This window comes from Topomyia yanbarensis, chromosome 2, assembly GCF_030247195.1.
Source record: "Topomyia yanbarensis strain Yona2022 chromosome 2, ASM3024719v1, whole genome shotgun sequence".
NCBI lineage: Eukaryota > Metazoa > Arthropoda > Insecta > Diptera > Culicidae > Topomyia > Topomyia yanbarensis.
In genome coordinates this window covers 107,228,851-107,252,684 of record NC_080671.1, presented here as the reverse complement: position 1 = coordinate 107,252,684, position 23,834 = coordinate 107,228,851, and the positions used below count along the sequence as shown (strand labels likewise).

The following is a 23,834-nucleotide window of genomic DNA, read 5'->3' as shown; positions in this document are numbered from 1 at the left end:
TAGAAAAAATCGTGTAAATTTACATCTCTTGACCATGACTATACGAGCATCAAAAATGAAATAGTTTCACATTTGATTTTAATTTAACAGGTCATTGAATTTTGCGAGTCACGTAATTTTACTTCACATATGGCGTTTGTTTAAAATGTATGATTTTATGGCACTGCGCTTGAAAAGTATATCTTTCATGTAAAATTAAACAGAACACGGTTATATTTCGTCATTTCGTCAAATACGGTTTGTTATATTGTGGTAAGTTTCGAAATACCTCAACGGTAGAATTTAGTTTTTTTTGTGTGTAGAACACTAGGCGCACGACCAGACAACATGTTTAATGTCGCGATAGCCGTCACCACAAGCGCAGAGAAAGCTCTTTACGACCCCAATACGCCGGAGATGCACATTCAACGTATAATGATTGGACATGACCCGAGATGCCACCCGAAGGAAGTCACGACATTCATCCATCATGGTTGATGCCTTTGGGAATCCTAAACTTCCATTATCCCACAATATTTGCCAATTTTCGAGCGTTCTCTAACTCTAAATCTAACTGAAAAATTTGTTAAAGCTGCGCGATGTTTCTCAAATATTACCTTCTAATGCCTAAGTGTCCGCCTTCACATTACCATTCTAATCTAAGTGTCACTTTTCTTATTAGCCGGAACAGATCAATGCGAATGAACTCAAGCTAATATTTATGTCAGGCAATCCGGAACGACTTCAATATAAAGAATCTAGCCCATATTCTCTCCGGGAAAATTAGGAGTGCTTTCCATGTTCCATCGATCGAAGCGCCAGTGGCGGCGCGAGATGATTTGCCGCTAGGGGCCAAAAATTAAATTTGCCGCCCTTTTATAATGAAAAGTTCAATTTTTTACCATCTATTCGTTTTTTTGGAAATTTTATATGAAACCGTCCCCTTAAAAGTTCATGCGAGCAAGTTTCTAATTTGGAGAAAAAAATAATAATACTGCCATTTATTAACCGATTGTTATGAAAAATAGACCATAATACTTTTAACAAAAGAACATAACCGCGCTACTATTTTTTTAGACCCGAGAAATAGTTCTATGCTCTAAATCAAGATCTTAAGGGTCTATTAATTTAATCAAACGAGGGTTTGTATTGTATTTGACCAGACCTGCAACCTTTTCTGGATCACTTGAAAAGTACATTCTTTTTATTTTTATTTTGCGGCACCTTGTAATTATTTATTATGGTACAAGAATCGACATTTTTTTAATAGTATTTCTAGTTTTTTTTTATACTAATAACAAGGTCGCCGAATGTTGAATACTTCCCAGCTCGTACCTCAGCTTTGTATGTAATTGCTTTTAAAACGTCCCTAGGTGAAAGGGCGGCAAAGTGCATCTGGCATAATATCAAATTTGCCTTAACAACCAATCAATCGTCATAATTATGTTAGTGACCTAGTGACCGGATAATTCAAATCATATCTGAATGTATTTTAGATTTCCAGGTTACTCGATCTTGGACCGCCAGTTCCATAGACGCCCACTGCATGCGCATCTTCCTCAATTGTGCACAGCCAGCGAGAGCGGGGTTTGCCTCGAAATTGACGACTTCTTGCAGGTTCTCTGCTCTGTTGTCATAACTTTAATTGGTATCTCTGTCGTCTTTCTGCACTACAAGCCCAGCTCACTGTAGTCTGCCGTGTTTTATCAGCCTTTCAATGTCAGCATGGTTGTATACTTGGTACTGCCTGCGTCATTCTCCATTTTCTACTGTGCTGTCGAGTATTGAAGCCGAGCACTCGATACCCTGCTTCCTTCAAGGGTATCGAGTGCTCGGCTTGTTTGGGGAAGAATTCTGCGTTCAATACTCGACAGCACAGTAGAAAATGGAGAACGGCCTACAGAGCAACAAGGAGTATCAGCGATTTGAACAGAGCATGTTTTGCGCGCATCCTCAGGCTGTGGGGCTCTAGCTCGATTCTTGCAGTTTCCAAACAATGCCTCTTCCACTGCTCTGCGATCAACGCCAATGATGTCGATGTTGATCGCAAAGCTAGAAGCATGTGAGATCTCGTGATGATGGTTCGTGTCGCTCGATTTTATCCCATCCAGCATCATCCGAATCAGCTTAATCAGGTTTGTCGGGAAACAATGCCCTGCGATTTTCTGCCACAGTTCATTTCGTTTTGCTGAATTGTGTGCCGCCTTGAAATCCACGAACAGATGGTGAGTCCGCAAGTTGTATTCCCGGAATATTTTCAGAATTTGTCGCATTTGGTCCGTCGTCGATCGTGCTTCTCGAAACCCGCCTTGATATTCATCGGCAAAGGATTCAGCCTACAGACGCAGTCTCCTCAAAAGAACACGAGAGACTACCTTGTAGGCGGCATTGAGGATCGTTATGTCTCGGAAGATATTATGTTCGAGTTTGTAGTCCTTCTTGAAGATAGGACATATGAGGCCATTCAACCAATCCAAAGGCATTCTTTCTACCACGCAGATCATCCCGATCACGGAGTGGATTGCTTCTCACAGCCGGTCACTTTTTAGACTTTTAGAAGTTCACCCGGGATTCCGCCCTTCTCAACGGCCTTATCGTTTGTAAACTCTCGGATCCACTCATTCCTAAAAAAACATTCGGTCAAATAACGTACGCTACCGCACGAAACTAACCCTCGATAAAACACTTATTAGACCGGTTGTCTTATCGACAATGCTGGACCAACACAGCCGTTACACGTAACAGGAAAGGAAGCACCTTTCAAATGGAATTAAAAGATTGAAAACACGCTACCTATATACTTTTTGAGGTAGAGACATTTAAAGACAAACAAGTTGTTTACAGAAAAAGTTCAATAACTTTATAACAGTTCAGATTTGATAGTTTGTGTAGAACGTTTTATTTGCAAAATATCTCTATCACGCCTCGAGAGATTCTTAACAATGAACCAAACACCATGTGTATGGTAGAGCTGCCTGGTTTAATTCCAATAAATTAGTCTTCATACTCACTAGACCGGGAACAATTTTAAATTTTTTCGGAACACTGCTAATTCGAAGGTAATTGATAATGCAAAATATAAGCTTTTTATGATAGCACTAGTTCAGCCACAAGAGGTTTCAAGTTTCTATAGTAATATATATGGAAATTCGGAAATAACTTAAATTCCAATAAAAAAATTCACAGTAACTCTGCATTCCTCAAAACTTACGGTCGCGTAGCTTATCTCATAGTGAACAGCTTTGTTTAAGATCGCATATTGATTGGAGGTACGCCTGAAGTTTTTTAATTTTGAAGACCAACCAATTTTTTAGAAATTTCCTATTCTAAGCGTGTGCGAGAAAGAGAGGCAACACATAACTTTATATGAGAATATCTTTTTACTGCAAAATCGTATCAATTTGCAGTTTTCGGTAATGTTGATCCTTACACCTTAAGCTATATATCTGCAGATTTTGGGATGCACAAGATGATACTGGCATTTTGTACTGAATTTATTGTTTCGATTGCCCATTTTTCATATATTTTCACATACAACTTAAATTCTTGTGAGTGAACTAGAGTTTTTGAAAAAAGCTCATATTTGACAAATTGTATGTAAAGCCAAAAACCGTTTGATTTAACAGTGTTTCGAAAAAAGTCAAAATTGTTGCGGGTCTAATACTCACACTACTACAAGGACATTCGGAAACTCATCTCCGTTGAATCTTTTGAGACTGATCAATACGTATATAGTTTTGTTCGATCGCATCCGTCGCGTTGTCCCGATCCCCTACTTTTTTAATTGTCAACTGATGCAAAAATAAAATATAAATTCAAGCTTTTTATCCGCACTTGATTTTTATCGTGATTAATGAAACTTGAACAATTACTAAAAAATGAAATCTAAATTTGTTAAGTAGGAAATGCCGCCCCCTGATTTTGCCGTTCGGGGCGATTGCCCCCTTCGCCCCCCCCCCCCCTTATCGCCGCCACTGCGAAGCGCCTGCTTGGAATTGTAATGATGTAGACAAATATAAAACCATAAGTTTTGTGGGGAAAATGCTTAGCGCGAGTATCTTTTCTGTCAGATAAATTTGTGTGTTTGAAGAACAATTCTTACGTTTATGTACATTATTATAATTTCATCGCGAAACGTCTATCATTTGAATGTGAATTTACGTGGAATGCTGTTGTCGCCGATAAAGAATTCTTAGTTCCGTGTATTCCGATCAAAGGTCGAATCAAGTACACGAGGTAGGGTCCAGCTGTTAGACGAAATATTTGTTAATCCGTTGACGAACCGGTACCAATACCCGCGTTTTTCAGTTTGCATCAAGTTTTTTATTTGCCTTTCTAACGTCGCGTATATTCGGAAAAATTTGGCCGATCTGACGCTCAAAAAGTTCTCATAGGACCTTTTCGCATACAATTCTGAGCACTCTCTGCCCACAACGGAGTGGGAAACCGTCCACGATTGTTCGCACCAGGTATTCGTTTCGTCTGACCTTTAATATCAGTGTAGAAAAACAAGCCAGTCAAAACGTTGCACACTGCCACCGGAGGAATTTCTCATTTTGATTCGATTGTTTCGGATATAGTGGACGCGTAGCACTTTCAATCAATGGGCACAATAATGAGGTAGAGTATAACGATAAATCTAACGCACTTGGCCGCGCTTGTAGGCATTCGTGTCATTTCCACTGTATTCAAGATGGCCATACTGAAATTGTCACGAATATCATGCAGTAAGATATATCGGTTATCAGCATGAAGACAACCCCATGACATGCCGTGGGAGTTGAAATCTTTTCGAACCTGTTGAGGTACGATGTATATGGAAAGAATATCAATAAATCTTTTCTTATGATTCGGATTTAACAAGCGACAACTTCAATACCTAGTACCGAGCAAAGACTAATCCGATTGAAATAGCACGTTTTGATCCCCAAAACGCTTCTCAATATTGTTTTCGGTCATGGCGAATAATGCTAAAATTGAGGAAGATCTACTTCGGAACTAAACCTAGAAAAATAATATGACTGAACTATAGAGACACTTGAAGTTTTGGATGTCCCACGTGGACTTTCCGAGACCAGGAGCCAATGTCTTGATTCTCTCCGCATTCTCCACACCGTGCCTTATTTCTACAATGGGTTCTTCAGCTTATGCCCCGGGTTACAAAAGAGCGAACAAGTAGACGAGCCCCGTTCAAAAGAACAAATTTTCGAAGAACAAATCCAGCGAAAGGCTCGAAATGAGGCTGATGGAAATAAGTTTTCTAATATTCCTTGATTTTTACTGAACACAATTTCTTGCATACCAAAATTTACACTGTCTGAAGCACAGGGATCTGGAAGGAGCCACCACCTATTTCGTAATCAAGAGCCCTTCTCGGAGACTACACCATCAATCTCTACTTCCCGGGTTGGTACGTAGACAAAATACTTTTTCGTACACGGTCGAGTGTTGTTTAGTTAGATCATGCGATTTATCGACGACGTTAAGTGGCTTGTCTTTGGTCCGGAAAATGAGACCTATTGGTATTATTTTTGCCACCGGAGAAATATTCAAATCGACCTCCACTAAGCCTGAATGAATGTCGGTCGCCGGAGATTCCCATCGGCTCACACTCAGCTAGCTTCAAAGCACAGTCAGAAAAAAGCCGACTCGGAGTAGTGGTGGGGTATTTCGGTCATAGTTAAATTGATTTTTTTTCTATCACGAACGCCAACAGCAAGGTAGCGACTGCACAGAACATTAACAGTCCTTCCCGTCATGTACGGAAAGCAAGACATATAGTTTGGATCCACGAATCCGATACGAGAGTCCAGATCCACACTCTTGTCTGGATTTAAGCACCAAATCTGGGCCTTGTTCAAGTCCTGACCTGGTAAGGGGAAAAGGAGATGGGCTAGATCCAGGGACAGGTCCATTACCGGGTATGGGTTCAGATTCGGGGATTTGTCCGGATCCGGAAGCCCGTCCGGATTGGATACTAGTCCAGATCCGGAAACTGATCCAGATCCGGGAGGTCAAAATTTGGGTACTGGTCCAGATCGGGAGCTGTGTCCGATCCGGAAACTAGGCCGGATCCGAAAACTGTCTAAAAATTTTCTTTCACTATCCAAGTTACCCTATAAAAAATCCGTAATTCCGCTTATTTCTGCCAAAATTGGTACAGAATCCGGCCTGAATTTGGATAGAAAACCGCCAGAGCTCCAGCTGGTTTGACTCGATACTAATACTATTATAGAAATCGACCGAATTATACTACATCGTCATTCCATCGTTTTCTACCTTTGCGGTAATATGAGTTTAATACCGCAATGCGTGGTCTGTTACCAAAAAGGCAATAGAATCTTACTCAAAAGTAATAGAAACATGCCCGTTGGATTTTGGGTGTAGCATTCAACAAACACATTTTCGCTGAGCCTTCAGACAAACAGCCCTGTTAACAAAGAGTGTTTCCAAATAGCCACCAGATATTATCAGGGAATTTTCATTTTCACTTACACACGCCATATCTGAACTTTCGTCAGTACGAGGAGCAATCACTTCGAATCTTACTACCCACTCGGGAAAAAGGTGTTCCGCCGGTCCTGGTCACCCCCTGGAATTACCCAGGAATTAATGGTTCTCCATTCAATCACGAAAGCACTACACTTAAGAATGGGTTGCATGAGACAATCCAATTTTTACAGATGGTATTTGCACGAAAAATTGAGGAATATATAAAAGATCAAAAACAAACAAGTATGTCCCAACTTAACCTCAAATTGAATTGAAAAGTGACCCAAAGTATCTGATTCATCGATTTAATAGAACCGTTGGATCAGGTGGAGGCGTTGCAATCGCTTTTAATCGCAGAGTCAAACACTGTATTTTGCCGTCTTCTGATGGAAAACGAATTATCACTTACGTATTCTCAGGATTGTTCTTTCAAGTTTGAAACCTTCGTGCATGTTGTTAGTTTAAGTAGTTTATTCAAATGCATTGATCAATCAACTTTTGCAATAATTGTTCTTCTATCAACAGTTTCTTCAATGCTGCCGCATGAATACATGATACATTTGAGATTTCTTAATTTACGAGTGGAACTCCGACATCGGAGTATCCTCCACAATCTGTCTGCTTCTTGTAACTAAAATTTAATTCTTCATCCCATCTTGTCATAGGAGACACCTTGAGAAAGTGTACAGCGAATTTTAATGGCGTTTAATATATCCTATGGTCTGAAACTTTTGTATGGCACTTACACACTATGGTGAGAATAACGTTTTTTCTGTTCCAGTGCTGGAATATGTCGAATTTTAGGCTGTTCTGGTACATATATGATTTGGCTCTTTTTGATATTGCGAGCGTCGATTACCAAGGACATTTAAAATTTGAAATCGTCACATTCATTTCGGTTTTTTTCACTTATTATTACCTTCAACTAATGTTAAATACTTCTTAAATATCCATCTTCGAAAAAGGTAAATGCACTGCGTTTTGATTCATCTAAGTTTGCGAGATTTGTTAACACAATCTAGAACTAAACTGAGATTGAACAAACTTCTCGGTAGGCTGGATTCCTTTCAGCTTAGGGCAGTAATAACTTAAAGTCAATACAATCGCTACAATTCACTAGTATTCACTCCGACCACGTCACGTGATGATAAGATCAAACTAATACAGTTCGTTCGATCGATTTCGGCATGTCTGACAGCAGGCCTGGCTGTAGTACGCATAGCTACACAGTTTCGCCTTCAGGACAATACCGCAGTTGGGGAAATCATCCCGACAGCCGGCATCATTCTGGACGATGTCCTCTCGTGGGTCAATGTATGGTTCCATCGATGCAGCTGCCACGGTAGTACTAGCAGCCGTAGTAGACGGACATGGTTCTTCGTTGCAAACTCGATACGCTTCGGGACGATCCGCATAACGACAGCTCGCAAATTCTTGCATCACTTTCTCTCGTAGATTAAATTCGAGACACTTGACCACTCGTCGCTGATTGCCACCGTCGCATGGTTTGGTGCACTGTAAAAAATATTAATTTTACATCGTCCAATAGAATGAGTTTGCTGAGAAATAAGTGTTACCTCGGTCCATTCCGAATAGTGCCACCTGGGTTTACAATCGCTGATCGTTTCGATATCACACGGCTCGATCGAAATTGGTCGCTCGCTCTCGTCACATTCGGTATCGGCTACAAAATTATCGTTGCGGATGCACAGGACCGTTCGTGATTTGGTTAGATTGAAACAATCTCCGGAGCACTGTTTGAAAAATGGGTTAATTTATAGCGCATTTTGTGCTCAGAAAATTCAGCGTACACTTACCAATCCCCACGGTCCGGTGAACCATTCGCCATATTCGCAAGCCCGATCACTCGTACACTCTCTGGTAGTATCCGGCGTGAATCGCAGGTCACATCGTTCCGCATTTGTTGACGTACTCCGATCGCAAAATATCGACCTGGTTTGAAGCCCAACGCCACAAGTTGCCGAACAACGGTCGCTCCAATTAGCTGTCAACCAAACTCCGGTTTTCTTCGGTTCAACTTTCTGGCTAATTCGGCTAGCATCCAAGTTCTGTCGTCCATATCCATTTGTACTCTGCATGTCGTTCTGGGGACTGTGGCCGGTATGATGGTGGTGGTGGTTGTGATTGTGATGGTGGTTTATGACCGTCGGTCTGTGCTTACTAGATTCTACCGGGTCTGGCTTGGAATGTTTGGCACATTCACACTGTTCAGCTGCTGGTGGTTGTTCTTCCATGCAAGCTCCGCTGCTGACTTGAATAACTATGCCAGATATCAGCTCCTGTACACATTTCACCTCTCGGCTTTTGAATGCATCGTTGTCGCCCAGTTTCTCTTCGCAGTTGCAGTCACTCCATTCGGACAGCTTCCAGTAAGCCGGGCAAGGTTGTGTATTGCAGCGAAGTAAGTTCTCGTTCAACACAGGCTGAGTCAGATGGGCACATCGTTTCGGTGAGAACACTCGGGTAGGGGCTTCGCGGACACATTTTATGACGGGTTGTTGGACACCTCCACCGCAGGACTTGCTACAGGCACCGAATCCAACCACCTTCCACAGAAATTTGCGCTTGCGAAGTGGTTTCGTAGTGCTGGTAGGGAGCGTAGTGTTCATGATCGTTCGATGCTTGGGTACGCGGATGCTGGCCTTTTCGGAAATTTCATTTGAAATACCTATTTCGAATAAGAAACAATATATTTTTATACTGTCATATCCAGCCTTCGGTACTTACCGTCAAATCGATTGTCTTCACTAGAACTTTGCTCTCCGACAGGGTTGGTATTGATGGGCATAAGGTACTCATACTTGATTCCCGGATTTGGTTGTTGCGATAGAAGGTATAGTTCAATCGGTTCCAATAATGGTCCAGGGGCTGTGATCCATTCGGTGACGCCTTCGATTTTCCGGAAACTGCTAGTGGAACCATTATTCAAACCGTCCACTCGACGATATTCGAAAATGGTCCCCGCTCCCTGGTAGAATCCACTCAGCGAGATTGTGTAGTCGCCGTTGATGATGAATCGTTGATGGTCGCCCGATTTGAGTGCTGTGGTATCAATTGAAGCAATTAGTGAGAGTGTATGGGAATCGGTAAATATATTATAGGTAAATAATTTTCAGTTTATTTAGTTTGTTTATTTGAATCGTTGGGATAGATACTAAAACAGTGTGGTTTTAATAATTACATGGTTGAAGAAACCTTTTCATACCTACTTATATAAGTTCTCATTATGGTGGTCGGCATACATGTCCCAAATGAATCATCAGTTACATTAATAATGTGGCACCCTTGGGCGATATATTTGGCCAATCCCACCTCGCTTCCGACGGCAATGGATTTGGACAAACAGTAACATGTACAGTAGAGTGCGACACGGTTACATGTAAAAAATAAAATTTTGCTCCCAGTAACTTTTTAAGACCCACTTAGCTCCCAGAACAACTGTGCAAATTTTAAGCTCGATCGGTGTAATGTTTACATGAGATTTAGTATGGGAAAATCGTTTTTTGCAAAATAATTTATCCAAGAGTCGCCCGTTACCTCCTAAAAATAAATAGATGTCTGATTTTTATAGGAAATTTATTAAGGAAACATAGAAGAAGTCCGCGAAACGATCTGATGCTTGTGGAAAAAGTTATTAATCAAAAACCGATTGATGCCCTGAAGATTGAAGAAAATATCACTTTTCATAGCATGACTGCTGCTCACTATCGAATTATACAATATATTTTTTTTAACTTTCTCTAATTATGTACAAAATCAGCCTCAATTTATCTTTCAAAACTCTTGCGAAGCGGCCAAACATTATAAATAATTGATTTAGACACATTAAGAGAAGATCAAAACGAAATTGCATATAATTGGACAATCAACAGCAGTTGTGCTAGAAAAAAATGAATATTTTATCAATCGTCAGAACATCAATTGGTTTAAACCTAATAAACTTTTTCCCAAGCGTCGGATCGTTTCGTGGTTTTCGAGACCTTGTTTCTTTGTTAAATTTTCTATAAAAGTCACATAACGGTTTATTTTTAGGAAGCAATGGGTGACTCCTGGAGGAATTATTTTATGAAAGTTAATTTTCCCATATAAAATCCCACCTTTAACTTTAAACAGTAGGCGCAAAAATATAGTTTTGGGGATCAAACTAAGAATTTGCACAGTTGTTCTAGGACCCAAATCGTACCTAAAAAGTTGCTCGGAGCTGGAATGTAATTTTTGTCCCACCATAATGTACAGCTACAAAGGCAACCTGAATAAGGTCACTTTTCCCTAACAGCAAAAATAGTCGGTTCTATCAATGGCAACGAACACATGTACTTTTGTATTTTATAAGATAGAAAACAAAAACATGCTTAACCCGTGCATTTGTGCCATTCTTATGTATACACTCAGGTTTTTTTTTACGCGGGGGATACGAGCCGCGTAAATGAAAACCGCGTAAATGAAAACCGCGTAAATTTCAAAATCCGCGTAAATGAAAACCGCGTAAATTTCAAAATCCGCGTAAATGAAAACCGCGTAAATTTCAAAATCCGCGTAAATGAAAACCGCGTAAATTTCAAAATCCGCGTAAATGAAAACCGCGTAAATTTCAAAATCCGCGTAAATGAAGACCACTTAAATTTAAGAATCCGCGATAAAGGGAACCTCATTGATGGATACCGCGTAAATTCCAAAATCCGCGTAAATGAAAACCGCGTAAATTTCAAAATCCGCGTAAAAAAAACCGCGTAAAAAAATACCGCGCAAAAAAAAACCGCGTAAAAAAAAACTTGAGTGTATAAGCATAGTTTGCTGGTTAAGTTCAATATAGTTGTGGGAATATCTATTACACTGTTATAGAGATTGAGTGCGTGTATACAGTAGACTGGTTCAATTTTTGACTTTGTAACCCATCAGGGTAACAATTTAGCACTGGGTGGAAATATATCCTTTTTTGCGTATGCACTCCGTAGAGTGTATTGTTTATGTAACATAATGCTCACCACTGTTCCTTATGATCGTTCACTTTTCCTTGTAAATTTTGTTTGTTTTAGCTTTTGTGAACGATTTTGTTGGTCTAGATAGGTGTAGAAAATTTTGTTGCATATTTCTGTATAAATAACATACACGGAAAAAATAAAACAACCCGCAGAATAAGTTCTTTTAACTTAAATTTAGGTTGTTTTGAGTTTTGCGTCGCTTTCGCACTTATTAGTGTTGTCAAAAACAAAGAGAGAGATTCGACTCAGCCGAGGCCTTTCTTGGAATAAGGTACTTTTGAGTTGTTTGAGGTATACTCAAAATTAGGTAGATTCAACTTAAATTTAGGTATATTTAACTCAAGGTTGATTATAAAAAACCTGTCAATGAGTTGTGGTTTTTGCTGTGGTTAAAGGGAAACTACCTTCAACACGGTTTACCTAATTTTACCTTATTCCACGATACCCCGAGATTGAGTCAAAAGAGCTCAACTTTTGGTAGTTTTTCGTATCCGTGTAGGGCTTAGGTAGGTCACCGCTCTCCTCTTGCTGTTGAATTGGTTATGCTGCAAGGGAGATGACAGCTATGCATCGAGGTGGTGTGTCGTTTTGTTTTGGTCGCGCAGAAGGCGGCCATCGTAAAAAAAGGTAGAAAAAGACGAACTACGGCGTATTACAGACGTCCGTAAACAGTGCGGTTTTTTCGGGACAGTTATCCGCCACCATTGCTAGTAAAGTGAAGTGCGTGTGTGACGGCCAGTTCCATCTCTCGAAGGGCACCGGAGCGTGGTTCGGGCACACATAAAAGTGGTGATGGTTCGCCGAAGTGGGACAGCTAACCGTAAAGGACCGTCCCCGGCTAAAAACCAAGGAACCTAACACTGACCGTTCTCGCTATAGAAGATAAGTCGAACGAGCCTAACTCTCCTCTATAGCTAATAGCCAAGGAGAACGAAGCAGGGTGGACAAAGGTTCCCCCTGGGAAGTGCACTGCGGTGACTTCCGGGATCACTTGCGGCGAGCAAGTCGATCCGTTGATAGTTCGCCATCGTCGCTAGGGAGGTTCCAACAAAGGAGCCAAGCTCACCTCCCTAGTAGAGATGGTCGGGTTCGGGTTTTTGGACCCGAAACCCGGACCCGACCCGAACCCGACGGGTTTCGGGTCGGGTTCTGTAAATTAAAGCTTCTCGGGTTCGGGTCGGGTTCCGGGCGTTCAAATTTGAAATTCTCGGGTTCGGGTCGGGTCGGGTTTTTGAAATTTTGAACTTTCGGGCTCGGGTCGGGTTCGGGTTTTTCAAATTTTTTAATTTCGGGCTCGGGTCGGGTTCGGGTTTCTAAATTTTCATGCTCTCGGGTTCGGGTCGGGTTCGGGTTCGAAAAAATTGAAACCCGACCATCTCTACTCACTAGCTAAAAGTCACGAACCGCAGGCGGAGCAGTGAACGAAACGACCACAGGAGAACGCGGCCGTTGTAGTCCCGACCATCGTCAGCAGCAGCGGACCATAAGAAACGCAGTAAAGAGGAGGTGAATAAAAATCGGTAAATTTAGTGATTTATTTGTTTGTTTACTTTTGTTAAAGGGCGAACACGAAATTATTGCGACACCGAAAATGTCATGCCAATTTTCTTATAATGTTTAAAATCAAACCAAAATGTTAGGGTAGTTTTATACATATATTTACTTCAAAAATCAAAAGAAAAGTTAATCGATGGAGCCTTGAGTGTAAAATTGAACGCATTTTCGCTTGATGCCCTCCATCAAAGTCTTTACAGTGTCATCCGGTACCAGTTTCTCAGTTTTTTTTCTTTTCATTTTCTTAACATGTCCTTCTCGTCTTTGACTGTCTTCTTGCTCTTCCGAAGTTCCCGCTTCATCATTGCCCAGTACTGCTCCACCGGGCACAGCTCCGGACAGTTTGGCGGATTCATGTCCTTTGGAACAAAATTGACAGAATTGGCCTCATACCACTCCAGGACACTTTTAGAATAGTGGCATGATGCCAAATCTGGCCAAAATAGCGGAGTTTTGTCGTGCTGCTCCAAGAACGGCAAAAGGCGCTTCTCGAGGCACTCAGATTTGTAGATCTCGCCATTTACTGTGCCCTTTGTCACGAAAGGCTCACTCCTCAGTCCGCAAGAGCAGATGGCCTGCCAAATGAGATATTTGGAGGCGAACTTCGACATTTTCTTCTTCTTAAATTTGTCGTCCACATAGAACTTGCTCTTGCCGGTGAAAAACTCCAACCCCGGAATTTGCTTAAAATCGGCTTTTATATAAGTTTCGTCGTCCATCACACAGCAGCCATATTTTGTCAGCATCTTCTCGTAGAGCTTCCGTGCCCGAGTTTTAGCCGTCGATTGTTGCCGCTCATCGCGGTTTGGGAAGTCCTGTACCTTGTAGGTATGTAGTCCAGCTCTCTTCTTTGCATTCTGGACGTAGCTCTGCGACATGCCGATCACGGCTTCAGACGTTGGGATTTGTTTTAATCATCCGCTTCACCTTTCCATCCGTCTTTTTGTTCTCCGGTCCCGATTTTCCTCCAGCTCCTTTGCCGTGGTCCAACGTCAACCGCTCCTGGAACCGCTTCAACACTCTGGAGACGGTTGAATGGTGAATGTTCAACATTTTTCCCAATTGCTGGTGCGACCGGTCAGGAAATTCTAGGTGTTTGGAAAGAATTTGTTCTCTCAACTCGCGTTGGTTCACCTCCAGTTTCGTTGAATCGAAAAACACGATTTCGAGTTTGACAGTATGTAAACAATACACATCAATGGGAAAGTGTGCAAAATTTGGTTGATTTTTACCTAATGGTAAAAAAGTTATGCCCTGTTGAATGTGTCGCAATAATTTCGTGTTCGCCCTTTATTTGTTGTTACGAAAATCCGAAATTCCGGTAGAGGCACCTAGGCCGCCCTGAAAAGAAGGGTCCGCCGGGCAAACAAGAACCCGAGTAGTATGCAAACCGCTACTTACAACTTTTAGCTCCACCAGGCTCTACTGATTCCTTTTATGACCCTTAGTGATTGTGCAAATTTTGGTACCGATCGGTTGTTCCTACGGACCCTCCAAAAATTTCAAAGTTTATATGGAAATTAGTATGGAAATCGGTTAAAATTGAAATTTTTTTTAAAAAAATTACCTCATCAATCAATTCATGAGAACGCTATTTCTAAAGGTATTCTTCTATTGAACACATTCGTGGAACATTGCAAGTTGCTATGATTAATAATAAAATTCACTTGTTTTGAAGTCATGATGCTTCTATAGTTAATAACGTTTCTCATCGAATTTTCACAAACTTGCAATGTTCCACGAATGTGTTCAGTAGAAGAATACCTTTAGAAATATGTAGTGTTCTCATAAATTGATTGATGAGGTGATTTTTGAAGAATTTATTTTTAATTTTAACCAATTTTCCATACTAATTTCCATATAAACTTTGAAATTTTTGGAGGGTCTGTAGTCACAACCGATCGGTACCAAAATTTGCACAATTACTAAGGGCCATAAAAGGAATCGGTGGAGCTTGGTGGAGATAAACGTCAAAAATTGAACCAGTCTAGTATACAGTCCATCTCCCACTGACCAGCAGTGCTTTTTTGCAGTGACCTAGAACTGCAAATTCAAGCTATTTGTAACCCATTTTAGCACACATTTTACCTTTTTGCATTCCTCGCGGTATCGGTTTGAATTGGAATTTGCTATGTGACTGCACAACTCGTAACTCCACAACCCGAAACTCCGGAACCGGAAGTCGGATTGGGATGAAATTTAATATTAGTTTCCTGGGACACAACACCTTCCATTTGAGACAAATCGGTTTAGCCATATCCGAGAAATCGACATAACCGTTATTCTAAATTTGGTTACTTCCGCCAAGGCTTCCTAGCCCCTCCGAAGCAGGGTAAGAAGAACCAGATTGGTGTGGAGATCACGCCAGTTTTCGTGACTCCAAAGAGGACAAGATCCTCGCCAGGAGACGGAAAACTAGGCGGACCCAAATGGCTCGAGGAATGTGTGGCTATTGCCGAAGAAAAAGACGACACCAAACAGGGAGAAAGTTTGAGTACCGTTGTAGGTCGGAAGGAGAAACACGGGAAACAGCAGAAGAAGAAGGAAGAGCAAAAAGGGAGCAGAAGAAGGAAAACCTTCGGTTTGTCGGAAGGCGCCAAAAAAAGATGAACTGATCGTCGAAGCGAACGATACGACGTCCTTTCGACGCTCTTCTCAAGAATGTGAGAGAGGACCCAGAGCTAAGGGATTTGGGAGACAACGTTGTTAGAACGAGGCGCACTCAGAATGGCGAGATGATCTTCAAGCTGAAGAAGGATCCTTCCATCAAGAGCTCGACCTACCGCGAGCTCGTTGCAAAATCATTGGGGTGTGAAGCGAGCGTGAGAGCCCTGTCACAGGAAGCCGTAGTCGAGTGCAAGATTCTAGATAAGATAACGACCGTGCACTGATCGAGCAGTGCAAACTAGATGTACCCGCGGCTATCCGGATTTGGAAATCTTATGAAAGAACTCACACGGGGGCGATTCAACTAGCGGTGTCTGCTGCCAACAAGCTGGCGGAGACCGGTAAGATAAAAGTCGGATGGTCGGTGTGCTCCCTAAGAGTCACTCCGCGAGTTTCCAAGCAGTTGGAGCGATGCTTCAGATGCTTTGACCTCGGGCACCTGGCGAGAAACTGCAAGGGCCCGGACAGGTCTGCACTGTGTAGAAAATGCGAAGAAAAGTGGCATGTTGCTAGAGACTGCACGAAGCAGCCAAGCTGCATGATCTGCAAACCGGAGGACGGAAACGACCACATGACGTGTGGCTTCAAATGCCCTGTGTACATAAAGGCGAAGGCAGACCAATAATGATAGAAATAACCCAGTTTAATCTCAATCATTGCGATATTGCACAGCAGCTGTTGTGGCAGTCGACAACATCAACGAAGTGCGACGTTGCAATTATTGCAGAGCCGTATCGTGTTCCTCCCGATAACGTTAACTGGGTGGTGGATAGTGCAGGGATGGTTTCAATACAAGTTTCCTTGTCCAAAAGGTGGCGGATAACACCACCACCAGGATCAACAGCGTACTTTTCTGTAGCTGCTATGCTCCTCCGAGTTGGACACCAGAGCAGTACAATCGGATGCTGGACGCACTAACCGACTCGTTAGTCGGACGAACGCCGGTTGTAATAGGAGTAGACTTTAACGCTTGGTCCGTGGAGTGGGGTAGCAGGCTGACCAACGCAAGAGGTTACAGCTTATTGGAACCCTTGGCGAAGTTGGATGTGAGATTGTGAAACGAAGGTTCCGCTACCACATTCCGTAAAGACGGTCGAGAATCCATCATCGACATAACATTCTGCAACCCTTCGATGATGGATAAAATGAATTGGCGGGTTAATGAACAGTATACACATAGTGATCACCAAGCGATCCACTACACCATTGGTCGGCAAAATTGTACAGTAACACCGAGAGTGAGGACGGGCGAGCGGAAGTGGAAAATAAAGGACTTCGACATGGACCTTTTTGTGGAAGCACTTCGTGTTGACAGCTTCATTCCAATTCCGAGTGCCGATGATCTGTCAGAAACAGTAACGAGGACATGTGATGTAACAATACCGAGGAACTACCGGTGTCTGGCGTATTGGTGGAGCGATAGGTTCAGCATTCTCCGGACAGCCTGCCTAAAAGCCAGAAGATGCGTTCAGAGAGCAATATTTGAGGCAGTCTGAGAAGAATGTAAGGTAACATTCCGGGCAGCCAGGGCCGCTTTTACAACCGAGATAGTGCTAAGCAAGTCCATCTGCTACAAGGAGCTGTGCAGAGAAGTAGAAAACAAAATTTCAAAAAGTAGAAGAGATCTGATGTAAGAGCAAAGGAACAAGATTCAAAAAATAACATTTGTAGTGGTAAATTGAAGATTTGGAGAAAAAAAATTCGACTTTAAAAAAAATGTCTTCCTTTGAACTTTGAAAATTTTTGAATATTGAATTTTCCTAAGGAACTGGACTGGGGAGCAGGATAAATATACGCATTACCAGAGGTTTGTGGTTCCCACTAAACTTTTGTGAAGAAATTTTTGAAAATTATTGTAGCGAAGCTTCACTGCCATAAATCAAAGTTTATATAAATTTTACCAGCAAGTCTATAGTATTGAACTGGGGAGCAAAACAAATCCACACATTACCAGGGGTTTAGGGTAACGGGTGCGTGTAATTTTAATCTTTTAGATAATATTATAACCCTTACTCAAATTTCGTTAAAAATTATTCCTCCACGGCTACAAAAATATTAAAGTTATTGCGATATCCTGCAAAAAAAAACAAATATCGCGTATGATCATCACATAATCCCTCAATCCCGCAATCGGTTCATTTAATCGTCGTTATTATTATTATGAAACCTACCACTAGCTAATTGAGCGACAACATTGTTCCTTTCACAGTCGCCCAACAATTCAATAAATTTCAATCCCATTGTTTCTGCAATTGCATTAATTCCGAGCGCTCCCATTATTGTACCGAAGCTAACATAGAAATCTGCGCGAACAAGCGCACCGACAACCATTTTTACTAACATGCGAACGGATCCGACAAAAGCGTTTATTATCATGGCGCGATTAAAGTGCCATTCACGATGCCTGTTATTGTTCTTCAAGCAGTCAGCACTCGTAGTGTAATGGCAAATTTCCACTTCACTCGGCCATAACCGGAAGCGTACGAAAATGGATTTTTCCTTTGCGGGTGAGCGTGGTATGCCTGCCTGATGCACTCACCACTCATGGTAAGCAGTCATTTTCCCCATTTGTAGGACTATTTATAATGCTATGGTAAATCTGACTTGGGTAATTATTGTACATGTGAATGAACAATTTGTGAGGAATGTTCAAACTCGAGCTAATGCCGTCACGTTGTCGAGCCAGACCTCTTCAGACAGAGTGGTTAGCTTTTAACATGTAGCAGTTCAACTGCATGTGAAGTAGTCTGCAAAATGTGTGATATTGTTTGACATCATGAAGATATTGTTCAAGTATCTGAGTGTGTAAAATCAAATATACGGATTACATACGAGCAGTTGAAAATAAAAGTTTCAAGCCATTCTTCGTAAACACCTTTAATTCTGTTATAGGGTAACTGCGCCCTACTTCATCTTAGCTCCCGTATATATCCTCCCCATTTGAATACATTAGTTGGAGCAGTGTCTGCTATCTCTATTCAACGCATTCGATCAAATGGTAGGATGGATAAGGATGCGTTGTACTCGACTTTTTGTTTCTCGCTCAAACGCGAGTATTTTACGTTTTTCAAACCAATTTTTTATGTTACTGCTGCTTAGAAACGAAGCAAAGATGCTGTTACCTAGTTAAGCGCAATCCGATCACTGTAAACAAAGCTACGGTCTAAATAGTGTGGCATCCTGACTAATGAGCTAAATAAGGGCTGGTCTACCCTATAATAAGTCGTAAAAAAGATTTCAAGAGTAAACCTCAGACTGAAGTCCTTCCACATGTGAATCGCTTGCAAAGTTCTCCCTCAAAAAGTCGGCATATTATTTTTAACCATTTTTGGGTTAGAACAGAACATTGAACATAACTCTTGTCATGTTACCGAAAACTGACTAAAATGTCGAAATATCTAATATCTGAACCGGTGTTATATGTACCAAAACAGTTTATTCGGCATTTTTACTAAATAATAATTTTGTTGTTGTTTCGTAACGACAAACAAAAAAGGGGAAAACCAATAAACTATATTTCCTCCAATTCTTCTTTCTACACTGTGCACTCTACGCTGCTTGTCGATCTGCTACTGTTGACGGAAAGGCAGGCGGTTTCTTCCGACCGGCCGGAAACACAATGGCCGCGTTCTCCCTGATCGTTTCTGGTGGCTGCCCCGGTAGTAGTCCTTGACATTTAGCTAGGAAGATGAGCTTTGCTCCTTTCTTGGAACCTTCTCAGCGACGTTGGCGTCGAATTGTCACCGCAGTAAACTTCCCAGGGGAAGCTCTTTGTCCGTGCTGCTTCGTTCTCCTTGGCAATTACCTGTGGAGGAGAGCTTGGCTCGTTTGACGGATCCTCCACAGTGAGAACGGACGATGCTTCGGATCTTTAACAATTAGCCGGGAACGCGAGTGGCTCCTTCACGATTAGCGTTCCACTAAGGCGATCCTGCACCACACTTGTAACCGGACCACGGACCGGCACTTTCGACGGGCTTAATTGGCCGTCTCTCACGCGCACTTCACACTCGGTCACTGTGGCGGAAAACTGTCCCGAAAAAAAGGATTGCTTATTCTCGGCACTTTCTACTACCGTGGTCCGTCACTATAGAGTTCTAGGCAAACCATTTCACATACACTACTTAAGTGGTTTGTTTTCCTTTAGCTGTCATATGTAAAACTGTCAGCTAATTTAATCATTTGAAATAGCTCGCATAAAGTGTTTATAATGGTGCTGAAATGTTCTTTGTCGCTGTCAAAGTCATTCCGAAGACGTACAATGCCGGTTGGTCATCATGAAAATAATCCGATTGAAAAGTTATTCTCGATTTGTTTTTCTCCACCTATGACAGGTGGAGGAAAACAAATCGTCGAACACACTAATACAGTTACAGATTGTTAAGTACACTCAGGTTTTTTTATGCCGCGTAAATGAAAACCGCGTAAATTTCAAAATCCGCGTAAATGAAAACCGCGTAAATTTCAAAATCCGCGTAAATGAAAACCGCGTAAATTTCAAACTCCGCGTAAATGAAGACCACCTAAATTTAAGAATCGGCGTTAAAGGGAACCTCGTTGATGGATACCGCGTGAATTCTAAAATCCGCGTAAAAAATACCGCGCAAAAAATCGCGTAAAAAAGTTGAGTGTATTCTCCCGGTAAATAAAAATGCGGACGAACATGGTCAGGTGATTTAAACAGTTTGACGTTTGACTCAATTCGTCTGTGGTAATTGCCCCTAGGAACAAATGCAATTTGCGAATGCGATTTAAAGGCAATTTCAACACTTAGACAAATTTTCTGGCGGCTGAAATGGACTTGGTTGTTTTTTGCGTTTTTCAAACATGGCGGTTCATGTTTGGCTTAAGCTTAAAATTGTTTTTTTAAACAATTGGCGTGTTCTCGCTTGTATTTTGTTTTTCTAGTGCACTTCATTTAGCCAACGAATGTTGGAAATTGTGGAATCGTGTGTAAGTATAGTGGAACAAGATCTCTCCTAAAGTCTTAATGAAAGTCAGATTGTGGTAAGTTTTGATGTGCAATACCAATTTCACCATTGATTCTTCCTATAGTTTGGTGGTGATTACCTAGTGTACTGTTAAGTTTATGTGAGTAGATAATGAATCCGAAAATAAGTATTGTAATTTTCATATTAGGCAATTAAAAGCGAGTAAATGGCGCGTTCCCGGGGCGATTTGGGGGCGATTTAAGGGCGGGTAGGGCGGCCAAAAAATGACGGCGACAAATCGCCCCAATGTTGCATTTAAAATAGCCCCCTAAATGCCAGCAATTTACTGGCAAATTGAAGGGCAATTAGCGCATCCGAGTTGGCAAATAGCCCCCCGTTAGCCAGCAACTTACCGACAAACCGCTTGAGTGCATAGATGTCATCGCCCTTGCAGTATATCCAGCAACCAATTGAACAGCAAAAGGAGAACGGTGACATCCCAAGTAACAATTGAAGTTTTATAGCACGCTACAAGTGCAATCTAAGTTTTATCAGTGGCTATAAAACTCATAAGACCACAATTGTTACTAGGGATAGCTAATCTCTATGTTATTTATTTACAATTGTGCAACTAAAATTACTACACCTGTCTGCACGCACAAAACCGTTCACAAACTCGAAACTATACAAAAATTTACAAAAAAAAATGAACGGTACCGAACAGCGGTAAGCATAATTTTATGTCAACAAATACACTCTACGGAGTGTATACCCAAAAATAGGTATATTTGCACCCAACGCTAAATTGTTACCCTGACGGATTACAGGGTACCGGCAGTACTTTTTACACAGATCGCCAGAATTCCACCATTGACGTAACCTTTTGGGCACCGTGTCTAAACGTCAGAGGACATAACGTCCGAAGGGTGTTACGTAATTACGTAAAATACATGGTGTATTCGCTTGTGCGCAGATAGGGTTGCCACCTCTGCAGAGGCTTTGACCCGGAGATTTTTACTGACCCGTGTGGGGGGGGGGGCGGATTTTGAGTGGAACTAGCCAGCAATTGGAGTCGATGCGATTACTTAACATTTTAAAGCACTTCAATAGCTTTTTATTACGTATCGAATGAAAAAGAGACAAGTGTGTACTCTTTCATTCCTTCTGTATGTCGTCATGGCTTTTAGCACTGGGTGATTGAAAAATTACCAAAATTACGTCACAATTACCGTAGAGCGTAAAGTTTTTACCAATTTTAGTGCGCACCACTCTTCCATGGCGTTGAAATAAAGCTATAAATTTTTCATGTCTGAGAACGGTTTTGTCGGTTTAATTAGGTGTAGTATCTCTTTTTCCCAGCTAAGTGCCAAGAATACAAAAGCTACAGCTACTCTCGCTGTGGAGGATTGCTCTCCTTCACAACTAACAAAAAAAAAGCAATGCAAAGGAGGCGGGTCAGCGGCATCACGTTGGAAGCACTATGTGGTGTCGGTTATTTATCATCAGAGGTCCCAACAAAGTGGCGAAACTCACTTCCTTTGCCAACAGTTAAGGATCGCTGCAGGAGTAGCAACAACACCGGAAGAATTCGTTTTTCGAACAAATCTGCCATACCTTAATGCAGCTGCAGATACACGCCACCAACAGTGAAGTGATTTGGTAAAATTGCAACAAAATAACTTTTTACACCATTTTGAGCGACTTAGTGGGATGCAAAATTTTAATTGTAGCATATAGCGAAATATTACTTTCATTAATTTGTAGTATATTTGATTTGTTTTTCATTTTCATTATTTTGCGAACAAGATCAGCAATATTTGGTGAAGTCGTCTTCGCCGCCTTGAAACGAAGGGTTAATCAGGCAAAATAAATCTGAACCAAAGAATCAATTATTTAAAAAAAATGAAATTTATGCTTCTTCCCAACAAACCCAGAGAAATTAATGTAAAACCCGGAGGTCCGGAGAACGCTCCCGAAAACCGCAGTCTCCGCAGTGCGCAGACGTCTAGAACCGCCAGCTTGACTGCTGGGCCTTCGTAAATGTTCGCTGGTGCCTTCACTGTTGCAATTCAAACTTGTACGTCCTTTGGCGTGTTCCTTGGCAGATCTGGACCGACACCTACCTCAATATCACTCATATGGATTAGTTTAAATGAGTAATGCCACTTTGTGCGGCGAATTATCCGCGGTAAATACCTTCGTAACGTGAGTTTGTGATGCTTTCCAAGCGTTAGTTAGCGTAGCGAGGCTTTCGTCGTAGGATAGTAATGGCTTCGAACTACATTATTCAGTGCGGTTGGGTGTAATAGTTTCATGTTCGACATCTTCGATGGGTATGCGAGTTTAGGATATATTCAGCACTATCTTAACAGACTGCACCAATCGTTCCCAACTTTCGCCCATGTATGGGCTACTCCGTGGCAAGAACAGTCGTATCTGGGGTTTCGAGCTCTTTCATGCACTTTTCCTGATCTAGAAAGCGTATTGCTTCGGCCAGTTTGCTCCAACGAAACTTTTTTCCACGATGACTGAATAGTTCTAAAGGCGTTCCTCACCTGGCCATAGAGATTCGCAGCGCTATGATACAAAAGCTGCTACTAAGCATGTGGGCGAGCTCTATATGGACGGCGCGGACTAGTTGAGTACACCCCATGTCTTCTCAATGCGTTTACATACAACTACCTGTATCAGACCAAAATAGTCGACACCACCACTGCAGCATAAGAAAATGGTCGATAATATACTGAAAGCCTTGCCGACGGCAGGTCAGCCATGACGAGGTTGATAATAGTCTATTATCTTTCTTCGGAAAAAACCAGCAAAGAGATCGTGTGGTATCCGGCGGGTTGAGGCTTCCCAACCAAGAATTGATGCACTGAGTTCCTGCTCCCATGTCATAAGAGGCGACTAAAAATAGAAGTCGTCAAGGCGTTCATTCGTGCCGAAGACTAAATGACTGGCAGGACTATAATATGCCAGTCGCACACGGAGTGTCGTGGGTCTTACCCTTACTGTGTTAAGCGAATCTCTGCGACACAGTGGACGTTTGTTTATTTGCAAATCGTGGGAATCAGATAGTGGTCATGTCCTTAATACTCATTTCGGGGTTCGCTATAGGAGATTATAAGCCAACGTGTTTGGTATCTTCTAGTTGCTGTACAACAAGTTCTGATGATGAAATGTGTAGTGCTGTGATCGAGTATGATTA

The 23,834-nt window shown here is 41.8% G+C and overlaps 1 protein-coding gene across 17 annotated transcripts in view; it reads right to left on the bottom strand.

Moving 5' to 3' along the window:
* Positions 1–6,924: 6,924 nt before the first annotated feature.
* LOC131679141 (A disintegrin and metalloproteinase with thrombospondin motifs 7-like) overlaps positions 6,925–23,834 on the bottom strand; it is a 194,687-nt gene continuing 177,777 nt past the window's right edge. For all 17 annotated transcript variants that reach the window (XM_058959735.1, XM_058959737.1, XM_058959744.1 and 14 more), the window contains 4 exons: positions 9,220–9,534; positions 8,289–9,160; positions 8,049–8,225; positions 6,925–7,986 (listed from right to left, as the gene is read on the bottom strand). In XM_058959735.1, the coding sequence (XP_058815718.1) occupies positions 7,630–7,986; positions 8,049–8,225; positions 8,289–9,160; positions 9,220–9,534 (1,721 nt within the window). In that variant the 3' untranslated portion in view covers positions 6,925–7,629. The remainder of the gene's footprint in view (positions 7,987–8,048; positions 8,226–8,288; positions 9,161–9,219; positions 9,535–23,834) is intronic.